This window comes from Oncorhynchus kisutch, linkage group LG3, assembly GCF_002021735.2.
Source record: "Oncorhynchus kisutch isolate 150728-3 linkage group LG3, Okis_V2, whole genome shotgun sequence".
NCBI classification, from domain to species: domain Eukaryota; kingdom Metazoa; phylum Chordata; class Actinopteri; order Salmoniformes; family Salmonidae; genus Oncorhynchus; species Oncorhynchus kisutch.
Window position 1 is genome coordinate 24,812,214 of NC_034176.2, and position 27,258 is coordinate 24,839,471.

A 27,258-nucleotide genomic window follows, 5' to 3' on the forward strand; every position below is an offset into this window, starting at 1 on the left:
CCCCTTGAAGTGCTACCTGGAGCCCAAAATGGTTCTTCTATGGGGACAGATGAAGAACCTATTTGGAAACCTTTTTTCTAAGAGTGCAGCCATTCAGTCAGCACCTCCATTCTATCCCTCCAAATGGTTTCAATAGACTCCTCCAAGGAGGAAATAACAGATCCAGTACTTCTAAAGGTAAACTGACAATAAAGAGAATCCCAAAATATATTCACTGTGAACCGTTCCACCAGTGGAGGCTGGCTCAGAGTGCCAACACCCAGCTATCCCTTTGAGATTGGTTTAAACACAAACCATATGTCCCACCAAGAAGTTCCCCATTCACTTGTTCAATCTCTCTTTCCTTTTGGTTTCTCCCTATATTTTAGATAGAGATGTTTCTGTTGAACACAGGTTAGGCTCGAACACATTGTGACAAGGTCTACGAAACCGGTCATGTCTCCTGGTACTGGAAGAGGTCTCAAAACACCTGGTTGAGTCATAGATCTAAGGCTTTACCTCTGTTATGAATCAAAGGCTAAACAGCTGCATGGTAAAATGGTGACATATCGTCATGGCACATTATAAGAGCCAGATGATGTTTGATCTTCTGTAACTAATAATCAAATAAATCAAAAGTGCACATGAAGTCCTGTAATTTAAACAAGATGACGGAAGACATTTGAGAATTTGTTCATTTTTCTCCTCTAATAAAGAATGGCTGGGAAATGTTCCTGCACCTGCAGTGCAGAGAGCGACATGATGTGCTTTTCTCCCAAAATAGCAGACCAAGATTGAGATGGTAGGGGATGGAGAAATAGTTTTGCTATAGTAGAATATTTATGTTATTTAAATTACTTAATTTAGAGTCCACTTGGGCCTTCAAGTTTGAAATATATGACATTTTTAAGGATATGACTTTCATAAATACTATGCACTATTTAGCATGTGGTTCAGTATTTACTATAGTCACGCATAGTATAGTTACTATATATATATATATATATATATATATATATATATAGTATAGTTACTATAGTCAACTATATGGAAACAGGCTTGCCAGTCAAATGTGACACATTTATAGTTTGAGATAAAGAATACATTTAATCCATCATTGAATCCATAAAATTATTCTGTGACCAACAGTATAGTCTGCTGATGATTGTAGCTCCATCTGCTTACAATCAACCATATTCAAGGCAAAAAATCTAAAATGATTGAAAACGACAATACATTCCTCATGTAGTAATATAAGAATATATATTTTTAACCCACCATCTACATCCAAAGACTGCTTTATAACGTTCTTTTAAATAATTCTTTTGAATCTTTTTATTTTTTTTACCTAGTATATTGATGTTAGCCCTCCACCTCTTGAAGTTTCCTCGTGTGTAGAACTCCACATATCCAATGTAGGCATTGGCATAGACAGAGAAGCCATTGGAGATGACTTTCCCTCCAGAGACTATTGCAAAACGGGACTCTGCCTCCTGGTTCTTCCAAAAGAAGGAAAATGTAATCCCTGAAGAACATGAACATATATTTATCACAGATTAAAAAATAGGGAAATTGTTTCAGAACACAAATCATGCTAATTGTAATACATTTAGATCTACATGCAACGCCATCAACAAGATTTTGGAGTCTTACCCCATTAGATAATTACTTCAATTCACTTAAATTATTATACATTGTCAGTACTGTGCAGCTGTAGAATGTTGGTGAGAGGAGATCGAGACAGGCAGAACTCACCCTCAGGGCCACACAGAGTGGGGTCACTAATGCAGGTGTTCTGGTAGTTCCCAAAGTGGAGAAATGTGCCTCCATTATCTCCATTCAGATAGATCCCCTTGTTGACCATCCCTTCAACTATGTCTACAGGAGGATGAAAGGCCAACAACATTATTTTGCCTGATGAGAAAAGGAGGCAGTTTTTCCTCTGAACTAGGCTTTTCACAGGCAAACTAATAGGCAAGCAGTTGTCATAGATTTATGAACAAATTCTCTGTACTGCACCAAATATGGAATGTTCCCCACTGCATAATGACCTACCATGGTAGTCAGCTATGACCAAAGTGCTTCCCTTTGTGTTTCTCCCCCTTTAAATCATGTAAGCAGACAAAACTAAATAGGCCCACCACGTTGAGGTTAAAAAGCAAAGCTCCACTTTACAGCCCTCTAGATACAGATCTCTATACCTCTAGTCTCCAAGCTTGTGTAATCCCGATTTACACACTCCAGTCTCGGCTCTTTTTCCAGTGAAGAAAACAATTGTCTCTCCCTGACTACACACACCGTCTCACACACACAGACAAATCCAACATCCTCAGGTAACAGTGTGTGTGACACACTCATGTCAACTACTGGCTGAGCTGGTAGCCCATGCAAAAGACGATGGAGACTGAATAGCCTTAACATGATAGATAGCACCACAGTAACACCAACAGAGCAGGGTGACTGACTATACACACACATGAATTTCGGTGAGCAGTGATGTTCCTCACCTACTGTTGCAGAAACATTAGTGTAGGCAGAGTCATTGGTATACACAGAGGAAGAGTTATGGGAGGAAGGGAGCACAGTGTGCTTGTGGATTTGAAGAGCTAGGTGAAACATAGAAAACAAACAGACAAAGGAGAAACAGGTGATTTACATATATACACACAAATAACACAAAACAGCCAGACAACACAACAGAACAGTGAGAGACAAGCACAGACACAGTAGGCATCGTGAGGGATGTGGTGCGTGAGCAGGGTTGAGATTAAGTGTGATAATGGGCTCAGTACATAGTGCTCAAGCAGGAACAGATCAATAATTTCCCCTTAGGATCAAAGTACATTTTGTAAGGAAATATTTGAAATGCCGTTCTCAAGTCTAGATCTCATCGCTCACAATTGATATAATTGATTGTGAGTCCCAAGGTATTCCATTCCGAATCACATTGATGTTTCACACTAGCTTAAACTTATTCAAATGATCAATATGTACAACTGTGGATGCATTTGGGAAAGTTCTTGCTGCTTCCATAGTTGGAAATCAGTTTTGCAAACAATAGTCTTAGCATTAATCTGGAAAGTCTGCATAAAATGTATCAGGGAATGAAGGATAACTTCTTATCCCATTTTGTTTATTGAAACACAGTGCTTTGATGTACATTAGCAAGTAGCCTTTAGACATTTCATTTTGACTCTCTACTTTGAAAGTTATTATAGCAAATTTTTGTGTAATCTTATTTGAACAATGCACACAGCTGCACCTTAAAAAGCAGGGTATTGGTGATTGTAAGACAGACAAAAGGTGAATTGAGCTATAGACCATGCGGACAGAGAATGGAAAAGACTGGGTATTCTATTCCTAAGAATATAGGTCAATGCACATACTTATATTACTTCCATTAACATGACCTGGTCTGTTTCCAATCTGGTCCCACAATCCATGGATCCCGTCCACCTTATCCAGCGGCCAATAGTGTGAGGCTGTGCCTAACACCTGGAGGCCTGGACAGAAGGTTATGTGTAAACAAAGCTCCAGATGGGACCTTTCTCTAATCACACTCAATCATGCTATTTCAATGGGTTATTTTCCTGGCATTCCTCCATGTGTATTTTAGGATTACAATTATTGACAACTCTAAACAATACAGCTAATTTGTTGATGTTTGGGTATCTCATTCAATAATCACAGTTTGCATTGCTTAATTAACCACTATTACTGAGTATTACACTTATGGTCAGTCACAAACTATAATTCATCATCCCATTATACAGTACCAGTCAAAAGTTTGGACACACCTACTCATTCAGGGGTTTTTCTTTATTTTTACTATTTTCATGAGGCAGCTTCATGAGGTAGTCACCTGCAATTCATTTCAATCAACAGGTGTTCCTTGTTAAAAGTTAATTTGTGGAATTTCTTTCTTTCTTAATGCGTTTGAGCCAATCAGTTGTGTTGTGACAAGGAAAGGGGAAAGGGGGAAAGCTAGTCAGTTGTACAACTGAATGCCTTCAATGGAAATGTGTCTCTGTATTTAATGTAGGGGTGGTAAACAGAAGATAGCCCTATTTGGTAAAAAAACAAGTACATATTATGGCAAGATCAGCTCAAATAAGGAAAGAGAAATTACAGTCCATCATTATTTTAAGACATGAAGCTCAGTCAATATGGAACATTTCAAGAACTTTTAAAGTTTCTTCAAGTGCAGTTGCAAAACCCATCAAGCACTATGATAAAACTGGCTCTCATGAGGACCACCACAGAAAGGAAACCCCAGAGTTACCTCTGCTGCAGAGGATACGTTCATTAGAGTTAACTGCACCTCACAGAGTTCAAGTAACAGACACATCTCAACATCAATTGTTCAGAGGATACTGCGTGAAGCCAGGCCTTCACGGTCGAATTGCTGCAAAGAAATCACTACTAAAGGACACCAATTATAAGAACAGACTTGATTGGGCTAAGAAACACGAGCAAAGGACATTAGACTGGTGGAAATCTGTCCTTTGGTCTGATGAGTCTAAATTTGAGATATTTGGTTCCAACCGCTGTGTCTTTGTAAGACGCAAAGGAGGTGACCGGATGATCTCCGCATGTGTGGTTCCCACGATGAAGCATGGAGGAGGAGGTGTGCGGGTGCATTGCTGGTGACACTGTCTGTGATTTATTTAGAATTCAAGGCACACTTAACCTGCATGGCTACCACAGCATTCTGCAGCAATACACCATCACATCTGGTTTGCGATTAGTGGGACTATCATTTGTTTTTCAACAGGACAATGACCCACCACACCTCCAGGCTGTGTAAGGGCTATTTGACCAAGAAGGAGAGTGATGGAGTGCTGCATCAGAAGACCTGGACTCCACAATCATCCAACCTCAAACCAATTGAGATGGTTTGGAATGAGTTGGACTGCAGAGTGAAGGAAAAGCAGCCAACAAGTACTCAGCATATGTGGGAACTCCTTCAAGACTGTTGGAAAAGCATTACAGGTGAAGCTGGTTGAGAGAATGCCAAGAGTGTGCAAAGCTGTCATCAAGGCAAAGGGTGGCTACTTTGAAGAATCTCAAATCTATTTTGATTTGTTTAAAACTTTTTGGGTTACTACATGATTCCATCTGTGTTATTTTCATAGTTTTGATGTATTCACTTACATTATTCTACAATGTAGAAAATAGTCAAAATAAAGAAAAATCCTGGAACGAGTAGGTGTGTCCAAACTTTTGACTGGTACTGTATATATATTTTTCTCCACAATTTACCAGTAATATTCATTATAAACTGTAGGCTAATTTGGAAAATCAATTCAAGGAAAATGAATCCATATTCAAAATGAAGTATAATTAGATTTACCTGGATGCTTGGATGGCTTTGGCTTTACTACTTCGCCATTAACCTGTAAAGAAATCAAATAATCTCAACATTGCAACGTTGCAGTAGCCTACACATAATGGTGAAGGTCATATAAAAATAACTGCTGAAATTACCTGAATCAAAGTGACAAAAGCAGTTACAAACAGAATTTCGAATAATAGTTCCATGACTTGGCACTTGATTAAAACTACAAATAGACTACTACAAAAATACTGGTTAATTTAGTTTAAATCCCAAATACACGTTCAATCTCGGAATAAATCATTATTCCAAGACACTGAAAAAAATCACTCTTCGCTGCGTATTAGTCCATGTTTCCAATAAAAACAATTGTCACACAAAACTTAATTCCCTGACATTTTGTAAAACTGCATTCAAATTTAGCAGTGAAATTGGCACATCATAATATACTGCCAATGTGCGTATCCATTCAGAACTTCCCCAAAATTGGTAATCCTCGTCTCTAAATACAGAATAAGAAATATTGGACGATTCCAGCGACGGATTTTGCTCTTCCTTGCTTGATGTGGTCTGCTCTGTCTGTTCTAGGATTGCACTGAGTGGAGGAATTATCCGGGCTGTTCGATTGGACGTGGTAATACAAAACGTGATGTCATTTTTGGAGCATCGGAACTCAAGGTGGGGCCTGCGTAAATAACGTATATCAAGTGCGTATTTGGTGATTATGACCCCCCCCCCCCCCCCCCCCCCCCCCCCCCCGCACGCCCGCCCTCAGAACAGGCTCAATTCGTCGGGCATAGACTCTAAAATCTGTCGTAAGCGTTCCACAGGGACACTGGCCCATGTTGACTCCAATGCTTCCCACGGTTGTGTCAAATTGGCTGGATGTCCTTTGGGTGGCGGACCATTCTTGATACACACGGGAAACTGTTGAGAGTGAAAAACCCAGCAGCGTTGCAGTTCTTGACACAAACCGGTGCGCCTGGAACTTAGTACCATATCCCGTTCAAAGGCACTTACATCTTCACTCTCTGAATGGCACACATACACAATCCATGTAGCAGTTATCTCAAGGCTTAAAAATCCTCCTTTAACCTGTCTCCCTTCATCTATACTGATCGAAGTGGATTTAGCAAGTGACATCAATAAGGGATCAAAGCATTCACCTGAAAGTCTATGTCATGGAAAGAGCAGGTGTTCATTATGTTTCGTGCAATCAGTGTATATTGCAATAAAAATATATTTTTAAACAAAAATATATGAAATCTTCAAAATGACAATGTTGGTGTGTCCTTTTGACGTGTCAGAACAACACGGAGCATTGATGCCGATGGAGGGCGGTGGATGCTGATTTCTGACTGTTTTGCCAAAAGAGAGATTTGCATTTTAGCCTTTTTATTTGGACAGTCAACTTTATGAAGGGGATATAAAAGTCACATATTAAGGTGCACTGATGTAAGCGGATAAGAAGCCAGATTTAATTCTTTAGATATGCCTACATTTGATTTCGTGAACTCATAGGCTGACATACCTGAACTAAAACCCATGGCTGCATGCTGCTTCTACATCTCATTCTCAAAGTGACTTCCACTCCTGTTTCATGTTCTTCATCTGTAGGCCGGCTACTGTAAACGAATGGGCTGGCCATATACATTGAATTACTAGTACTAAAACCTAGAAACCTAGCCTGAAAATAAACTGTTCTGTGGAAATTGGAAGCCTAGAGATTTTGGAATGACCTGCTTCCACGTGAATCATGGGGGGAAAGGACACGAGAGGAGATTATGCAGCCACTCACAAGCGCACGGGAGGCTGTACGGTCAACAGCGCCGTTGTGTGGCTAATATCCACAACGACAACTGTGGTCACAGGAGTAGTGCTAGTTGCGGGGCTACGAGCTTCCTCCGCGGAGGAGAGTCATGAGGCGTATCCCATTTCCCAACAAGTAGATACACGTAACGTTAGAAGGTAATGTGAAGTAACTTAATGTTGTCTGCCACAACCAGATAGCTAGCAGACTAACGGTGCATTTTGGTTGATACCTAATTTTAAGGAGTTGGACAACGCTTTCCTAGCTAATATTAATGATTGAAAGAGAAAACATCTCACCTATTGCATGACTATAGAAAGTGATGTTGATTGTCAACAAACTCAGTATAACAGTTACCTAGTTAGCGTAGCTACTAGCTAGAAAAAGTTAGTTAGACACTTGTAGGTTTAATTTAGCTACTAGAGCTAGTTGCAATGGAGTTGAGAAGTGGGTGTTTAATTTATTATTAGCCAGTCAAAAACGCATCAAACGTGATGAAGGACCGGTTGGGTGAATTAACCGAAGTAAGTAGCCTACAAATGATGTTACTGATCTCACCAGTCATACATCCATGGCTGCAGGCTGAATAAATTATTCTATTCTTTAGTAGCTATTTCCTAGGACCTAAGGAATGCAGCTCTCGTCTATAGCATTTTGTTGTCATGATAATAATATGGTAAATGTAGGCCTGTTATTCACGCGGTACTTGAGCCTCAGATTTGACTCTCTAATAAATGACTGTCCGTTTGTCTTGACAGAGCAGGACACAAGCAGAGGAGGATGTCAGAGTCACAGTTGACAATGATGGATTTATGGAAGGGTTTTTCAGAAGGGTAAGAACAGTGTTTCAGTCAGTACTGTTTGTTTTCAGATAAGCTAGATGGTTTCTGTAAAATAATGTAAGTGTCTGTGTATTTAAATGATATTGAAAATACTGTATGTGTGTGACTCAGGTGGAAGAGGTTAGGGGGCTCATTGATAAGATATCTTCTGAAGTGGAGGAGGTGAGGAAGAACCACAGCATGATCCTGTCTGCACCCAATACAGATGAGAGTAAGTTGATGCCCATCAATCAAAACCCTCTGTCATAAAGATAGTGTAATAACATTAGCCATACTGGTGACTATACCTCCACTACGAAAAATATGCAATTTCAAGTCTTGAATTCAAAACTTTTGCATGACTAAATATAGGCTTGGTATTTGCGTTGTGACTTCTGAAGTTGTAATAACAATAATATAACAAACGCTCTTACTTCCTCTAAAAATCATTGTCCAGCGTCACAAACAACACACGACACAATACAAATAGATGGCTGGGTGTCCGGAAACCTGTGTAGGAAACCATGTCATGGCCCTGTGGGTGGGCTCTGACTAAACCTTCTAGAATGGTCATTTTACTGGGGGATAGGTTGTCTACCGCTGGGAGGTTATGCATTGGTAGGTAGCATGTATGTATGTGGCGTACAGTGACCGCCTTTAACTTCAGCGCCTATGCCGAACCACCGGTTTTATACAAAATAGAATTTGGAAGCGTGAAAAGAGAGTGTGTGTGCGAGTGCATGTGGGTATGCTTCTCACACTGACGCTGTGTTGCTGCAGCTGTGCTTGTTCAGAGTTGATCCACTGTGGAGACTGAATAGGCACAAGGAGCTAATCAAGACCTGCATGGACAAAGGCCCTCAGTTGACTCTATAATGCCACAGAGCAGCATCAATTATTACCAGCAGAGTAACACAGTATCAACCATCTGCTATATAATAATACTAACTGGGAATGGCCCAAGAGTTTGGTGCAAATACTTGTTGGCCCACAAATCCAGTGATACGGTTGGTTACTACGGACAAAGGTAGGTGTAGGGTTTCTTACCGGAATAAATATGAAAAATAGTTTATTGTTATAGAAGAGTTGCCAAGTGATATGATTAATGCTAATATTTGTCCAGGTCAATGTTGGGGAAATTTGCAATAATACATTTATTTTCTGTCACTGTTATTTCCTGAAGAGATGAAAGAAGAACTTGACCGGTTGACCAATGAGATCAAAAGCGATGCCAACTCTGTGCGAGTTAAGCTTAAATGTAAGTTTAACACCACGGTGTACATTACATAAAACATTTTTTTTTGTTGTTGTCATTTTGTCATTGATATGACTGGATCAAATGCCTCATCCCAAATACTGCTAGATGTAGAGAGGTAGATGTGGGGTATTTGTCAGATGTGATGTTATAGCTACTGTAATCACTGTTCTTCCTGTTCTCTGTAGCTATGGAGCAGAGCCTGCCCAAGGATGATGTTTCTAACAGGGCCTCGGTTGATTTCCGCATTCAGAAAACCCAGGTCAGGAAACAGCCTTCCCGGGACTCATTCCTCACGTTTGCGACTGCTGACATGTTCTTACAGGTTGTGGTTAAGAACAGAGCTTGACAAGAGATACTCGGAGTGTAACTTAGAAGCCTGTATACAAAGTTGACCATGTTTTGTTGTGATGTTTGCTGCTATGTTTTGATGCAGCTGTTTGATGCAGCTGTTTGACATCTTAACCACTTGACTTTTTTCCAGTGGTTGGAACTCTCATTCGTCTCTCCTCAGCTTATGTTTTCTCTAACCCCACAGCACACGGTGCTCTCCAGGAAGTTTGTGGAAGTCATGAGTCAGTACAACAAGACTCAAGTGTCGTTTAGGGAGAGAAGCAAAGGGAGGATCCAGAGACAGCTGGAGATAAGTGAGTGACAAACTGGGCCAGCAGCAGAGCAGACAGGAACATGGAAAGGAGTCCGACCATACCTAGGAGCTTTTCTCTCCCACCGTGATAACACATAGGCTAAACTGCTCACAATTACCAACAACAACAAAAATCCTCATTATTGCCTATTTTCATTGTGGTTAAGTCAGGTTGTTTTCCGGCTTCTTGACCTGGCACTGTATGTTATTATCTATAGTCGTGGCATGGACAATGTGGCCATTAGACCTATTAGACTACGGCTACGGAAAATACGGGATGACAGTTAAGTGTTTGGCTTGAGATACCAAAGAGACTTGCTATAACAAAACCATATGGCAGACACCCATATATTGTTCGTATAGAGTATTTGTTTAGAATGAGAATAATTGATGATGACAGAAATAGCCGTAGCCCCTCCAGTCCCTTAGGATAGTCTTAATGAGGCTCTCTACTACAGCACACTCCAGAAGGAAGAGAGGAGTCTTACACAGGACACATACACCTCTCTGTGTTAGTGTTGCCAAGGAAACAGGGCTCAGAAGCCTGCGACACTCCTTTACAACTGTCTTTAGAAGAGCTGGTCGCATGACCAGTTGTGGGCTCATGGCTGTGCTGTATAGTCATTTTTATTTGACCTTTATTTAACTAGGAAAGTCAGTTAAGAACAAATTCTTATTTTCAATGACAGCCTAGGGACAGTGGGTTAACTGCCTTGTTCAGGGGCAGAACGACAGATTTTTACCTCAACTCGGGGATTTAATCTTGCAACCTTTCGGTTACTAGTTCAACTCTCTACCCACTAGGCTACCTGCCACTGTTAATCATGAGTAATCATAGGTTATATACATTCACTGGGGTGGAAGGGATAATGTACATGATCCCAGGTTTGTAAGTTACAGTGGGTTTGATCATGTTAGGCAGTGAGGGTTGAGTCTCTCTAAGGAATAGCCTAGATCATAACACTGTGGTTGTGGCTACAGAGACTATTCTCCCCGTGGAATGGAGGAGAGAGAACACATTTATTTGTTTTAGCACCTGTTTGGTAAAAGTATTTTCTTTCCTGGTTCTAGCTGGGAGAGTGACTAGCAATGAGGAACTGGAGGACATGCTGGAGAGTGGCAACCCATCCATTTTCACATCTGATGTAAGTTATCATAATAATAGTGAAGCTGGTTGAGCTGGTTGAGAGAATGCCAAGAGTGTGCAAAGCTGTCATTTTTCTTTGATTTTATTTAACCTTTATTTAACCAGGTAGGCCAGTTGAGAACAAGTTCTCATTTACAACTGCGACCTGGCCAAGATTAAGCAAAGCAGTGCGACAAAAACAACAACACAGAGTTACACATAAACGTACAGTCAATAACACAATAGAAAAAATATATAAAAAATATATGTACAGCGTGTGCAAATGTAAAAGAGTAAAGAGATAAGGCAATGAAAAGGTCATAGAGGTGAAATAATTGCAATTTAGCATTAACACTGGAGTGATAGATGTGCAGATGAAGATGTGCAAGTAGAGATACTGGGGTGCAAAAGAGCAAGAGAGTAAGTAATACTATGGGGATGAGGTAGTTGGGTGTGCTGTTTACAGATTGGCTGTGTACAGGTACAGTGACCGGTAAGCTGCTCTGACAGCTGATGCTTAAAGTTAGAGAGGGAGATATAAGACTCTAGCTTCAGTGATTTTTGAAATTTGATAAAGTCATTGGCAGCAGAGAACTGGAAGGAAAGGTGGCCAAAGTAGGTGTTGGCTTTGGGGATGACCAGTGAAATATACCTTCTGGAGTGCGTGCTACGGGTGGGTGTTGCTGTGGTGACCAGTGAGCTGAGATAAGGCGGGGCTTTACCTAGCAAAGACTTATAGATGTCCTGGAGCCAGTGAGTTTGGCGACGAATATGTAGTGAGGGCCAGCCAACGAGAGCATACAGGTCGCAGTGGTGGGTAGTATATGGGGCTTTGGATACAAAACGGATGGCACTGTGATAGACTACATCCAGTTTGCTGAGTAGAGTGTTGGGGGCTATTTTGTAAATTACATCGCTGAAGTCAAGGATCGGTAGGGTAGTCAGTTTTACGAGGGTATGTTTGGCAGCATGAATGAAGGAGGCTTTGTTGTGAATCAAGGCAAAGGGTGGCTACTTTGAATAATCTCAAATATAAAATATATTTTGATTTGTTTAACACTTTTTTGGTTACTACATGATTCCATATGTTATTTCATAGTTTTGATTATTATTCTACAATGTAGAAAATAGTAAAAATAAAGAAAAACCCTTGAATGAGTAGGTGTGTCCAAACTTTTGACTGGTACTGTATGTATTTGAATTAAATAGACTGTCTTATTGGCTGTCTTCCTGTCGTCCACTTCCTCTCTCAGATCATCTCTGACTCTCAGGTCACGCGGCAGGCCTTGAATGAGATTGTGTCACGGCACCAGGATATCATCCGCCTGGAGTCCAGCATCAAGGAGCTCCATGCCATGTTTATGGACATGGCCATGCTGGTGGAGAATCAGGTACTGTAGTGCAGTACTGTAATGCTGTCTTGAATATTATTAGTTCTGTTTTTAGTCAAACCCTATGGAACTCATGTGGTGCTGTTTAAAAGGGGGATATGGTCAACAACATAGAGAACAACGTCTCCAATGCAGCTGAATACATAGGCCGTGCCAAAGTGGAGACCAAAAAAGCTGTGAGATACCAGAAAAAATCCCGGAGGGTAAGTCTCCTCTTCCTCAAACGAAAGGTCACATGGTGCATCTGCTAATAATACTGAATAATACTGCTCAAGTTCGACTCTTTTAACTACTGCAACAGCTCTGAATGTTTTGGTCGTAAGAATAATATTATTTCAGTATCATATACTGATACCATTCTAAATGCCAGACAGAATGTTTAAATGCCATATCAAATGTCTAAATTGAATGTCAAAATGCCTCACTATCACTAATGGGCAGTCATTTACATTGTCCGTTACCTGACTAAAATCACTGTAGTGTGTTTTGGGTCCCGCATTATTAACCTAACCACTTTGTTTCTGTTCTTGGCAGAAACTCATCCTCCTTGCCTTTGCTCTATTGATCCTGCTTGCTGTCATTGCACTAATTGTTGGCCTGTCTGTTGGACTAACCAAATCCCCTGTATGAGCCCTGTCCTGCTATCTGTCTGGGGTAACTACTACTGTGCATTTTATCATGATCAACATAACATTCAACACCAATTCCTTCCATTCACATCCCGACGCCGGCGGGTTTTTGACTTCTAACCCTTTTTAAACTTTGTGTGTTTGAGCTACAGACTTCTGCGTCGTACCATTGCATGTGGGGGCTGAACTAGAGCAGTGTTTGTGAGATAAGGGTGGACCACGAAGGGGCCCGGGGCTGGGTGTTTTTACAAAAACGTCTGTAGACTGAATTGTTTGAGTTACAAACTATGAAAAGCTGCTCTACAATGCTCACTAGCTACACAAGAGTCGTTAGAAGGTAAGGGGTTCTTCTGCATAGAAGATCATAGGAAATCCAAGGACATAGTGTCTATAATACTATAAGATCACATAGTTGCTGTAACAATCCCCAAACTCCACACGGGTGTCACTGAATAGTTGGATATTCATTTACCACTAAAAAAGCTATTTCTGTACTTACAGCATTCATATACATTTCATTTTTATCAGGGTTTTGCTCTGGCAGACTTTTAAAAAATTGACATTTGTCAATAAAACCCATGATTTTAACTGTTTATGTCAAGTTGTTTTGTTGTCCTGGTAAAACACTTCACTGTGAGGCTAAATATAAGGGCTGGACATGCAGATAAATAAAAGTCAGATAGATGAAAAGCTGATTTTTGCTGGGCTCTTGGGAGTAATAGGGTTAACACATTGAGGTACTGTTCTTGATAGTGGTTGATATAGCAGTCCAGTTTTGATTTGGAGAATCTCAGAATTTGAGAATCACAGTAATGGATAAATTGCCAAGTTAGGTTCATAGTAACTACATTCAAATAGATGAACACAGACGCAATTATGTTGGTTAAAATTTGTCATTTTGGTTTGTTATGTACTAAATGAACAGTGAACCAAATGTATCTTCCTCTCTCACAGAAATTGTTCTGGCTTGCCATTTGTGTGGCACTGGCTCTCCTCATAGTCATCATTATAGCAACAATATTTGACTGACCATTGAGAGGCCCCACTGTTCAGAACAGCAGACGAGTCTACAGCAGTTTCTCACACCTTTGGGGCCAAGTTCCAGTCATCATACCCTGCCATACCAATGTTCAACTCCTCCTCCAACACCAAGACGGGCATTTCACTTCTCAGAGGACAATAGATCCAGCTGTATCCACCATGTTATTACAATATTACACCTCTTGACTCCATATAATGGCTGAGTCAGTGGCCTTGGCTTACACAACTTCACAGAAGTCCCAGGGCTCCTAGGAAAACACTCCCTCTTGCTGCAATAATACAGGGTAGCCTTTTTTACTGTCTGTGCAAGTAACTACAATGAAGTCTCTACAGGACTGCCATAGGCTACATGTCAACAATGACTACCATTGCAAACTACATAGACACACAGACTCACCTCTACTGCTGCCATAAAGGCTAATAACATGTTAAGTAGAGAGATGTCACTTTCAAACTTTACTGAGCAGAATGATTTTTAGCTACACCATAATTTAGACGCTTTAAAGCAATTCATTTCTAACTGTTAAAATATAACTTCAGTTTATGTGATTTTGTTCAATTTAGTGTAACGACCAGAACAAGATGATTTCATACAGCTTAGGTGTAATGTTTTTTTTTTCTCCTTGTGATGATCATGACTAAATGTGCCTTAAGAGAACCGAACACTATAATACTTATTAAGTGTACTAATTAACACACTCCCAATGAAAACTTTGATTGGAAACCATTTCACTGTTGGGATGCAATGTTTGTGTCTTGTTTTGACTACACCTGGTCTGCACTTAGATCTTTTATTTATTTATATGATTTATTTAAGTGTCATACACCTACTGGTGCCCAGCCCACATGGCCTTACAAGACACAACAGAACCAAATCAAATTTGACAAATTATACATATCATTCGCATACAATAATCCTGGCCAGTATAGCTACCATCTAGCCACTACACAAAAAGTTGATATCTCCTTTCCTGGCATCGTGAACAAACTGAGCAATCTCAAACACCATGTCTGAAAGAGAATTCAAGCCTCTGCTCATCGCGTAACCAGAAAACTTCAGTTGTCACCAAAATGTTACAAAAAAAGAACACGTCTCAGATTGTCATGCAGGTCAAGTAAAACACTAAATCGATTTTGTCTTTGATTTCCCTGAGATCACACAGTATGAAATCATCTGAGCAAATTCTCTCCACTTCAGGCACTCTGTTAAATCTACCTGACTCTATAGCCAGAGGGAGGGTTTTGAGTTGTGCACAAACTGACCTTTGGCTTTTTGTTAGGTTTAGGCAGACAAATGATTCAGGGGTGTAGTTCTCTTTGATGAGAGTGTATGTTTAAACCAATCATCAACTGCCCATTTTTCCTTGTGGATCAGCAAAAGCTTGTCCTTGATTTGGTTAACACCACATGGTAATTTGTTCCTGATTTGTTCCTTTGTATGAACAGATCGTTTGTAATACACACTCCTGAGATCTTTTTCTCCTGAGTGTGGCGCTTTTGATACATAGGTCATTTTGTTGTAGTATCATTGAGTCAGATCAACATTGAGTCAGATCTTTCTGCAGTTGATACAGCTGGAATATTGTGTAGATAAACAATAAATATGTAAGTGAATTATCATCCGGATTCTTAGTGTTTCATTTCAGTTTGGGGTGCTCTGTTTGAGTACACGTTTAGGCAGTGCAATCAGATGCATCCCCCTTAGATTTCTTCACATTGTATTGTGTTATAAAGTGGGATTAAAATTGATGTAATTGTATTTTATTTGTCAACGATCTACACAAAACACTCTGTAATGTCAAAGTGGAAGAATAAATCGAACCTTTTTTTAAAGATGAATGAAAAATGAAACAATATAACTTGATTAGGTAAGTATTCACCCCCGAGTCAATACATGTTAGAAAGGTAAAGGGGATACCTAGCCAGCTGCACAACTGAATGCATTTAACCGAAATGTGTCTTCCTCATTTAACCCAACCCCTCTGAATCAGAGAGGTGCGGGGAGAGCTGCCTTAATGGAAGTCCACGTCTTCGGCACCCAGGAGGAGTTGGGTTTAACTGACTTGCTCAAGGGCAGAACTGCAGATTTTTCTACTTTGCCGGCTTGGGGATTAGAACCAGCAACCTTTAGGTTACGGGCCCAACGCTTTTAACTGTGTGTGTTTGAGTGCGTGTGAGATAGAGAGGGAGATTGCTGCATTGGACCTTTAAATCTTTCTTGCCAAGGATTCAAGACATTAAAAATGTCATGGCTAGAGCCAAGGGGAAAAGTTATATAATGCAGAAGTCCATTGTGCCAGGAGGAGCAGATCAGAAACAGGAAGAAACCACGTGGAATTGAAAATGATACAGAGGCAATGGGCATTTCACTGTAAGTCACTGAAAGTCCTTATTATGAGATAGTGAGTAATAATGAGATAGTAAGTCAAAATTATGAGATAAGTAGCTAGCTACCCACGAAGTTACCCATTAGTTTTAGGTCATTTTTTAAAAACTATCTGGTTAGTTATGTTATTACGATTCACATGTACAGTGCCTTCGGAAAGTATTCAGACCCCTTGACTTTTTCCACATATTGTTAGGTTACAGACTTATTCTAAAATGGATAAGAAAAAAAAATAAAAATCCCCAGCAATCCCCACACAATATCCCATAATGACAAAGTGAAAACAGGTTTATAGACATTTTTAAAATGTATTACAAAAACAGAAATACCTTATTTACATAATTATTCAGCCCCTTAGCTATGAGCTCAGGTGCATCCTGTTTCCATTGATCATCCTTAAGATGTTTCTACAACTTGATTTGAGTCTGTGGTAAATTCAATTGAGTGCACATGATTTGGAAAGGCATACACCTGTCTATTTAAGGTCCCGCAGTTGACAGTGCATGTCAGAGCAAAAACCAAGCCATGAGGTTGAAGGAATTGTCCGTAGAGCTTTGATACAGGATTGTGTCGAGGCACAGATCTGGGAAAAAAATGTCTGCAGCATTGAAGGTCCCAAGAACACAGTAGCCTCCATCATTCTTAAATGGAAGATATTTGGAAACAGAGAGGTCCTTGATGAAAACCTTCTCCAGAGTTCACCTTCCAACAGGACAACGACCCTAAGCACACAGCCAAGACAACGCAGGAGTGGCTTCGGAACAAGTCTCTGAACGCCCTGAGTGGCCCAACCAGATTGGACTTGAACCCGATTGAACATCTCTGGAGAGACCTGAAAATAGCTGTGCAGCAACGCTCCCCATCCAACCTGACCGAGCTTGAGAGGATCTGCAGAGAAGAATGGGAGAAACTCCCCAAATACAGGTGTGCCAAGCTTGTAGCGTCATACCCAAGAAGACTCGAGGCTGTAATCGCTGCCAAAGGTGCTTCAACAAAATACTGAGTAAAGCGTCTGAATACTTATGTAAATGTGATATTTCCGTTTTTTTTTTTTTTTTAATTAGCAAACATTTCTAAAAAAAACTGTTTTTGCTTTGTCCTTATAGGGTATTGTGTTTAGATTGACGGGGGGAAAAACAATTTAATCCATTTTAGAATAACGTTTAAAAAAATGTGGGAAAAGTCGAGGATACTTTCTGAAGGCACTGTAGCTAGCTGATAGTAATGAAGTAAAACGTTTGCTTTGTGTATATCTTGTTTCGTCTCTATTGCCATTGTCCTGGCTGGAAGAAATGTCAGTCAATAGTGCTTACTGGCTAGCTACCCACAAAATTGTTTAATCTACCTTGCATAACATTTGTTTTAGGTCATTTTTGCCTGTTTAACTAGCTAGCTAGATTATTAAAATTCACATATATCTAGCTGATAATTCTGAAGTAAAACATTTGCTTTGTGTTTATCTTGTTTGTCTATTGTTGCCATTGTCCTGGCTGGAAGGGTCAGTGAACGGGGAGGTAGAGTATGAGGTAATACAACAGCGGGAGTGTGTGTGCTTCTCAAATGTAATGTTTTATGCGTTCTCCACACTCTCATCCTGACAAGAACGAACTCAAGAGAATGCCGGAGACTGCACTCTGAGCATGAGAGTGTGGAGCACGGTAGTATGCATATTCAGAAACACGTCATGATTATGAGATACTATGTCAAAATGATGAGATAGTAAGTCTGGATCATGGCTATTGAATAGTCCTGCAGATTGACCCCTTTTTAAAGTTTTAGAATAGCTTTTACCCTGCCCTGAACCATATATACCTTTCATATACAGACCAAAATTCCACAAATTTTCCATGCCTGCATTTTTATACCAGGTTTTTCCTATATCTGAAAGGGGTAGAGGGTAACAAAAAACCATGGAAAAATAAAAGCCACCTAAAGATCTAATCATGATTACTGAATTTTCACAGACCCTGTAACCAAAATACAGGTATCGGGTCTGTGTGAATTGTTCTCTGCTTTTTCGCAGGTAAATTCATTAACACTTCCATGTTCAATACCCCCCCCCCCCCAATTTGCCAGTCAACAACTGATATTTATATACCTGCAAATAACATTTTGAAAGGGAGTCAAACATGTCCTTACATTTTCTGCAGGTAACATACCACATATTCTGATACTCTACCCTGCACCTTAGAGACTGCTGCCCTATGTACATAGTCATTGGTCAACACTGGTCACTTTAATAATGTCTACCCACTTTCTATGTATATACTGTATTCTAGTCATGGCTCATCCTATGTAACTACTGCTGTACACACTTTTTCTATTTATATACTGTCCATACTGTCTTTACACACTATATATATATACAGTACATTCAGAAAGTATTCAGACCCCTTCACTTTTTCCACATTGTTACATTACAGCCTTATTCTAAAATGGATTACATAGTTTTTCCCCTCTACACACAATATTCCACAATGACAAAGAAAAAACAGTATTTTATTTACATTTTTGCAAATTTACATATAAAAAAAATGAAATATCACTTTTACATAAGTATTCAGACACTATTTTCCGTACTTTTTTGAAGCACCGTTGGCAGCGATTCCAGCCTAGAGTCTTCTTGGATATAACGCTACAAACTTGGCACATCTGTACTTGGGGAGTTTCTCCCATTCTTCTCTGCAGATCCTCTCAAGCTCTGTCAGGTTGGATGGGGAGCGTCGCTGCACAGCTATTTTCAGGTCTCTCCAGAGATGCTCGAGGGGGTTCAAGTCCGGGCTCTGGCTGGGCCACTCAAGGATATTCAGAGACTTGTACTGAAGCCACTCCTGTGTTGTCTTGGCTGTGTGCTTTGGGTCATTGTCCTGGTGGAAGGTGAACCTTTGCCCCAGTCTGAGGTTCTGAATGCTCTGGAGGAGGTTTTTATCAAGGAGCTCTCTGTACTTTGCTCCATTCGTCTTTCCCTCGACCCTGACTCCCAGACCATGCCACTGTAAAACATCCCCACAGCATGATGCTGCTACCACCATGCGTCACCGTAGGGATGGTATTAGCCAAGTGATGAGCGGTGCCTGGTTTCTTCCAGATGTGACACAAAGAGTTCAATATTGGTTTCATCCGACTAGAAAATCTTGTTTCTCATGGTCTGAGAGTCCTTTAGGTGCTTTTTGGCAAACTCCAAGTGAGCTGTCATGAGCCTTTTACTGAGGAGTGGCTTCCTTCTGGCCACTCTACCATAAAGGCCTGATTGGTGGAGTGCTAAAGAGATGATTGTCCTTCTGCAAGGTTCTCCCATCTCCAGAGAGAAACTGTGGGTCTAACAAAGGGTCTGAACATTTATGTAAATAAGGTATTTGTGTTTTTTACTTTTAATACATTTGCAAACATTTCTGAAAACCTGTTTTCACTTTCTCATTATGGGGTATTGTGTGTAAACTGATGAGGAAGTTTTAATTATTGAATAGATTTTAGAATAAGGCTGTAACATAAAAAAATGGAGGGGGGAGGGTCAAGGCGTCTGGATACTTTCCAAATGCATTCTCTCCATATATACATTTATATACATTATGTATATATATTTATATTCCGGTCTCTGACATTGCCCGTTCTGATATTCAGATTTTTTAAATAAAAATTATTCTGGATTACGTGTGTATTTATTGCTAGGTATTGCTGCACTGTTGGAGCTAGAAACACAAGCATTTCGCTGCACCAGTGATAACATTTGCAAATCTCTGTATATAGACTTTTTTTTCCTACTGTATTATTGACTGTATGTTTTGTTCATTCCATGTGTAACTCTGTGTTGTTGTATGTGTCGAACTGCTATGCTTTATCTTGGCCAGGTCGCAGTTGCAAATGAGAACTTGTTCTCAACTAGCTTACCTGGTTAAATAAAGGTTAAATAAAATAAAATAAACATGTATGCGACCAATAAAGATGGATTTTAATTCATCTTCGTTCACACGTGCCGATCTATCTGCCTACATGTGTAGCTGCGCCTGACTTGATTATTGTTCGCTGTTCGTGACCTTGATTTTATACAAATTTGTATTTTTCTCACTTTTTTGAGAATTATATTTACATAGTACAATTTTATGTCCGTTTTTTTATGTGTTGTTAGCTTTAGGATACTTGTTTCCGCGGTAAGATTTGGACTATGCCTATACAGGCTACCAAGCATACCTGAGCGGCTCCTGCCTCCCTCCCGTAAAAAGCCCCTTCAGGCTGGTGGCCGCTTAACTATAAAGAGGAAAGAACTGTCAGTCCTAGTGATATGGTGCCGGTGGGTCCCGAACTGAGAGAATGGCGAGCGATAGGCCTACATGCGGTAGGCTACCTAGGCTGGAACGGCCTGGTTTGGTCGGCTATTCAGTGCTCTAACGGCAAGCAATGTTTGTCTTCGTGCCATGACCATGCATGTTCTGCTGAACCGCAGCCTAGTCGTAGCATCATGAGGCTTCAAGATACACATTTTAAACGTCTGTCTAAGTGGTGGGCCTATTCATTGTGTCAGTAGTTTCAATTCAATCTTTGGAAATACTTTGGCTGGAATTGAATTGAATAAAAAAAGTCCTCATCGTTCTGGTAATATTCTAATAGTAATAACCATGGTAAATCAAAATGAAATCAAAGCTGCAGAGTCCAAAATGAATGAGTCCTCATACCTGCTGACATCTAGTGTCCATAATCGAGCACTGGACCACTTGACACATTACCTTATTATACCAGATGCATAATGTATTGTTTTTTCATATTTCCTCCATGCAAATCAAATGTTTAATTATTCTTTAGCTTCAAATCCTTTTCAATTATTCTAAAGTCATTGGCATACAATGAGAGTCCTATGATTGATTTGTGTGATATTGTAAGGATGGCACCATATTAGTGTTAGATACAGTAGCTGTTGACTATTATGTTTAGCATGAGTTGTGTTTTATGCACTGGTATCAGTTTGAAGTATATTTACATTCTCACTGACTAAAACATTCATGATTTATTTCAAGCTAAAACAAGCCTACCAGTATGTTTGATTTGCCAATGAATAGCCCCAACCATCCAGAAATCCATATTTAAAGCTGTTGAAATGGCCTCTCACATGTTTATTTCTGTTGTATTTTTAAAGGCTTATGTCCGTGAGGAAGCAGGGTTGTGTCTGCAGTGTTTTCTATGCACTAACAAATAATCCAACATCCACCATTATGTAACTCCCCGGAAAACAGTTATGAATAATCTCAGCATGCTATAGTGACATCATCAGTGGCTTCTGACCATGGCCAGAGCCCAGAGCGTTTAGGAAAACATGCGGACGGCACTGCCATGGTAGGTCATTGCGAAGATCACTGGGGGATTCCTAATTCATATGCAATGTTACATTGATTACATGGACTTACTGCAGTCTGAGAGGACACACAATTGGGTTGTAAGAGCAGTTTTGAGTGTCCCTGTGGTTGTATTTGATTGTAGTGTGTGTGTGTGTGTGTGTGTGTGTGTGTGTTACACAGGAGACAATGGGTGGTCAGAAAGAGCAGAAGGCTTGTTGTGAAGTGGAGAAACTACTGAGAGTGTCCCAGTCCCAGAGGGAAGTGATGTGGAGCCAGAGACAGTGGTCAGACACAGCTAAGAACAACTCCACCCACATGAGGGACAAGGACAAGGTGAGTGGATCCTTCTCTGGCAACCAACCTCTGACTGAGGTTGTGTATTTCCCCAGGCTGTAAGTTTTGCCCATATCTTTATGTGGGGATATTACACAGACGCTATGGTTATTGTTGCAGTCTGGTAGGTTAGAAAATGGAGCATGCTGCAAAAAGCATTGGTTTTATCAAGTGGGAAGTTGTAGTATGTCTTTAAAGGATTAGTAGTTGATGATTCTACGATTAGGATTTGACCTCACCCTGCACCATTCAGTCCCAAAGCTCTCCCAAAGCGCTCACCATTCACTCCCAAAGCTTAACAGTGCAGGGTCATTACTATCCATATCACCATGTGAAACTTTCAGTTTATGAATCAACCAAGATGGGTTTAATTGTATTCATTTACAGCAGCAATACTCAGTTCTATACTGTATAATATATTATATTTAAATGATCGTTAAACAAATTAAAATAACTAGCTTGATATTATGTACTTTGAAAGTGTAGTACTATAATTATATAAGTATCTATTTGTATATGCATTTTCTTAAAAAAACATTATAGCTTCCCTTACAGAACCCACAGGGTGAAACATATTTAGCAGTCTTCCTTAGCAGCTAAAGTGGCTTAACAGATCAATAGAAAGGGCCTTGTCCAAGGTCCCACTTTGGAGCACTCAGAGACATTCTCAGAGAAATTAGCTTTGTTTCTCCTATTTGACCCTTTATTCTGACGTTGGGGTCTAAAGTGGGCTTTTAGCCCACAGGTCGCTCTCAGGGCTGACATGAACTTTAAAAGCAAGCAGCAGTTTGACCCACATGGCTTTGATCTGCAGCATCAAGGCACACATCCTCACTACCTCTCAAATCCAAGCCACACAGGGGACTTCTATTCTATAAGGGTCCTCTCTCATAACTGCCTATTATCTCATATTTGTGCTCATGTGTTAGGGTATGGTGGCGTCGGGATCCAATCAGAGATGTTTTTTTAATCAGGAGATATTACACAGTCATTGCTTGTGAATGTGTCTGTCATTTATCAAACAGGAAGGATTTTTATTTTATTTTTGCCAAGCATTAAATTAATTTGCCAAGATAGAGACAAATTTTGGATTGGAGGTGGCCTAGCCTGTAATGTGTATATTAATGATCAAGTGTGTGTCTGCCTGCAGCTAGCCAGTGCTGAGCTCCTCCTTGCGTGTTTGCACTGAGAGTATAGGACATGGGCGGGGAGCATTTGACATCAATCGTGTGTGATCTAGTGCCAAAGTGTTAAGCAGCAGTTGTGCAATGGAGGCTCTCAATTGGGATTGCAAAGAGGGTCCTGCTGGAGGGGGAGGGAGGGCACAAAACAGAGAGAGAGAAAAAGAGCTGCTGTGGTTGCTAGGCAGCCAAGCAGGGGAGAGCATATCTGTTTGGGGCTCTGTTTATTCTCTCCCTCCCTCGCCAGAGTGCACTACCACAGCCATCCAGAGAGAGCAGCCTCTGCATGTGTTTCCCCCCCCTCTTTCCTCTATCTCCCAATAGGGAAAAACCCAGGATGACACAAATAATCCCCTTTAATACCCATCTGCTTTTGATTTCCCGATCTAGGATTGGATGAGCAATGTTCTTGCCAGTGTTTGGCGTAGCTGATTGGTCGTGCCCACTGTGCAATGGAAGAGGGTTTGTTGGGCTGGGCCTAGGGGGATCCTCTTTAGCATAATGACCCATGAGGAGGCTGAGCTACCCGATTAGACCAAGAAACACTGCTACAGAGCAAGGAGGAAGGAGAAGGGGAGGCCACAGCCAAACATAACCAAATTTGACCTTGTCAGCTTTAATCATGGCTTCTCATCAACTGTGGGGAGGTGGGGTGGCGGTGTGGTGGGAGAAGGTACTAGGACACATGGACATATCCATTCTCTGTAATTGGAGAGAGTGAAGACGAAGAGAGAAAAATAGCAACAGTGATTTAAGGCAGAGACCGAAGGAGAAGTCCTGGAGAGAGCGCTGCTTCAGTGCTGCACTCACGGCCTCTGCACCCCTGCGTGCCTGTGTCTGTGTGAGTAAGCGTGTGAGAGAGAGAGAGCAAAAAAGAGGGGGGAGAGGGGGGCGTGTAGATGTGTGTGTGTGCTTGCTACACAGCCATGGTAGTTTGAGCTGAATGATGCTCTCTGGCTGTCTCTCTCCGCGCTGCCTGGCTGTTCCTGCTTTCTGCCGCCGCGCGCTGATGAACCATTTTAAGCTGCAGCGGACACACACAGCCCCGAACAACCGCTTCCCTGCAACGGCCATCATCCTGGTTCTACTGCCAGCTGATGGTCTGACACAGTAGGACACCTACACCTGCTGCCTCTGCACCGCTCCTACAACAGGGAAATACAGAGACAGGACTGCTGCTTGTGAGGTACTGTCAAACCCCCTCTGTTTTTCTCTACAGGCTGCACTGGACTGGCTTGTTTCTACTGCCACTGCTGCTGCAGAAGCACTGTGCTGCTGGGGGAATGATGATCATAACATGCCTCTGTGTCACGGCTCAGCTGCTCTGCAGTTCTCTGCATGGATCTCTCTATAATGTACGTGGAGCAGAGAAGGAGAAAGATGCAGAATATTCCAGCAGGAACCGACAGAGAATGCCAGCAGCCAGAGGACCTACTGTAGAATAGCTTTAGCATGAATGAGAGGATCTGGAAGTATGTTGTATAGGAATCCTGTGCTCTGGAGTTGAAATTATTGGAGGACATTAGTATTTGTGTAGTGTGGTAGTGAAGACTTTAGGGACTGTAGTGTGTTTGGGGAAATGTCAATAAGAAGCCTAACTATGGTATTTGTGCTAGTAAAGTTTCATGCTAATACTGTATGCTAGTGAAGACACATTGTGTTGGGAATTGGGAAATTGGGAAATTGATCGTTATCGTTCGGGGAATTAATATGGGATATGGTAATTAGGGGAAAGCCTATTGGTCAGTTTTAATGGATAATTTGGGAACTGAGTGTTTTATTAGTGGTCAATGAGAAATTAGACGACTCTTGGTATTACAGTTTGTGTTAAGGGGGTTGAATCATTTAGGGAGGTCAGTGTTTCATTTGCAATGACTTGCTGAATTAGGGCACAACAGAGTGTGGTTGGTAAGTTGATGGTTAGAGGACACAGTTTAACTGGGATGTCCCAGGGGCTGGCATTGGTGTGTCTTCTCAGGGATTCATTCAGCATTGAGCAACACTAAGTAATAGCAGAGATGAGATGAAGGAAAGAATAACTATATTTTAGTGTGTGTGTGAGACAGAGAATGTGTGTGTGTGTGTGTGTGCGTATGCTTTTATGTGTGTGTGAATGAGTTCTCTCTGCCTCCCAAGGTCGCTTCTCAGAAGTCCTATAATTAGGGCTGTCACCCTCCACCAATCACCTGTGCGTGAGAGAGTAGCCCTCCACCGCCTATCCCCATTCACAGCTCCACCTGCCCACCTTGACAAGGAAACATTCCCCATTCACAGCTCCACCTGCCCACCTTGACAAGGAAACATTCCCCATTCACAGCTCCACCTGCCCACCTTGACAAGGAAACATTCCCCATTCACAGCTCCACCTGCTCACCTTGACAAGGAAACATTCCCCATTCACAGCTCCACCTGCCCACCTTGACACGGAAACATTCCCCATTCACAGCTCCACCTGCCCACCTTGACAAGAAAACATTCCCCATTCACAGCTCCACCTGCCCACCTTGACAAGGAAACATTCCTCATTCACAGCTCCACCTGCCCACCTTGACAAGGAAACATTCCTAATTCACAGCTCCACCTGCCCACCTTGACAAGGAAACATTCCTCATTCACAGCTCCACCTGCCCACCTTGACAAGGAAACATTCCCCATTCACAGCTCCACCTGCCCACCTTGACAAGGAAACATTCCTCATTCACAGCTCCACCTGCCCACCTTGACAAGGAAACATTCCTCATTCACAGCTCCACCTGCCCACCTTGACAAGGAAACATGGTAATTTATCATTCCAGTTACTATCCCTGAACAGACATCAAGCTGCTTTCCTCTTTACTATGTACTGTAGTACACTGGTAGCCATTTAACAGAAAGGACTTGTAATCACCAAGCTTGAAAATCAAATGACTCAAATAGAAGTTTCCTGTTCAGTGGAAGAAATTATAATTTTTATGCCATTTCATGCCAACAAAATTACATGACTCAATGATAATTTTAGGGGAAGGGTTTGTCGAGCTACAATGCTCCATGTGCCCCTCTTTCAGTGATGAAACAACTGTATTGCGAGAGGCACTGTGGTGCTTCCAAGCTGAGTGAAATAAAATGGTTGACTGTGTCAGTCCTACAGTATATCATGGAGCCTAATGCAGGCAGTGAAGCCAGCAGCAGTACAGCACTCTACGTGTCAAGGTTTTGTCCTGCTTGCATCTTAACGATAGAAGCGTTATGTAAGCTAAGCGTGCGAGGGTCAGTGCTCCTCCTGTGCTCGCTAGGATGCTGTGGTGGTGTGGTGGACCGTACAGTGGGAGCAGCTGGAACAGTGCTGAATGACGCTGAGACTGATGCAGAGACGTAGGTCAAGGCTGGCCCCTCAGTGGAGGCGGGAGGATGGGTTATGCGAGAGGAGAGGAGCGTGGCCCTGTGCGCTCACTGCTTTCTCTGATGACTGAGCATAGGCTGTAGTAACAACTGGAGCCCTGTATTACTGCTGCTGTTGTGGGTTGGCCTGGCGGCAGCACGTGACCGGCCCCGGCTGCTATGGTGGGAGGTATTAGTGATATGAACAGAAGGGTCCGTGTCCAGGATTACGCAACAGCATCTTCTCTGCCTGGGAAAGCAGCTCTGTAAAGATGACGGCAGTAGACAGCCCAGTCAGTGAAAGTGCATCATCATCACCCCCGTCATTGTTGCTGTGAACCTGTCCGGTGCATGATAAGGCAAGCAAGTGATTTTTGTCCTCTTTTTTTCCCCAGCTGCTGAAAAGCGGCAGGGCTTTTCCTACGTATGCGAGCAGATTTAATTGTACCGTAGATTTGCAAACCCGGTTCATCCATGATTTGTAATTCCTATCTCTACACACTCGATCCTAAGCTACTGGATACACAAGTGTGTGTATGTGGGTCTGTTTTTGTGTGTGTACATTTACACAGCATATCAGTGTACACACACACAAAACCATATGTGCACATGTTTGCGTTATGCTCCCCTGAGCACATAAC

At 41.4% G+C, this 27,258-nt stretch overlaps 3 protein-coding genes across 6 annotated transcripts in view; 2 read left to right on the plus strand and 1 right to left on the minus strand.

Moving 5' to 3' along the window:
• LOC109871824 (adhesion G-protein coupled receptor D1) overlaps positions 1-5,906 on the minus strand; it is a 57,483-nt gene extending 51,577 nt beyond the window's left edge. The window contains exons 1-5 of the mRNA XM_020462842.2: positions 5,467-5,906; positions 5,333-5,375; positions 3,366-3,482; positions 1,735-1,857; positions 1,328-1,504 (exon numbers count right to left, since the gene is read on the minus strand). Coding sequence (XP_020318431.1) covers positions 1,328-1,504; positions 1,735-1,857; positions 3,366-3,482; positions 5,333-5,375; positions 5,467-5,520 — 514 coding nt within the window. The 5' untranslated portion in view covers positions 5,521-5,906. The remainder of the gene's footprint in view (positions 1-1,327; positions 1,505-1,734; positions 1,858-3,365; positions 3,483-5,332; positions 5,376-5,466) is intronic.
• A 1,379-nt stretch (positions 5,907-7,285) lies between these two features.
• On the plus strand, positions 7,286-15,653 carry stx2b (syntaxin 2b). 2 transcript variants are annotated; one of them, XM_020462852.2, is made up of 11 exons: positions 7,286-7,648; positions 7,883-7,957; positions 8,078-8,177; positions 9,129-9,203; positions 9,389-9,462; positions 9,739-9,847; positions 10,918-10,991; positions 12,226-12,363; positions 12,456-12,566; positions 12,898-13,017; positions 13,947-15,653. In XM_020462852.2, the coding sequence occupies exons 1-10, from the start codon at positions 7,619-7,621 to the stop codon at positions 12,991-12,993; spliced, it is 882 nt and encodes a 293-aa protein (XP_020318441.1). In that variant the 5' UTR covers positions 7,286-7,618; the 3' UTR covers positions 12,994-13,017; positions 13,947-15,653. The 2 variants fall into 2 exon arrangements, with proteins under 2 accessions (XP_020318441.1, XP_031675444.1); XM_031819584.1 differs by lacking the exon at positions 12,898-13,017.
• Positions 15,654-23,832: 8,179 nt separating this feature from the next.
• The window catches only part of LOC109871853 (RIMS-binding protein 2), a 146,657-nt gene continuing 143,231 nt past the window's right edge, over positions 23,833-27,258 (plus strand). For all 3 annotated transcript variants that reach the window (XR_004208644.1, XM_031819586.1, XM_031819585.1), the window contains exon 1: positions 23,833-24,446. The gene's annotated coding sequence lies outside the window, so the exon portion shown is untranslated. The remainder of the gene's footprint in view (positions 24,447-27,258) is intronic.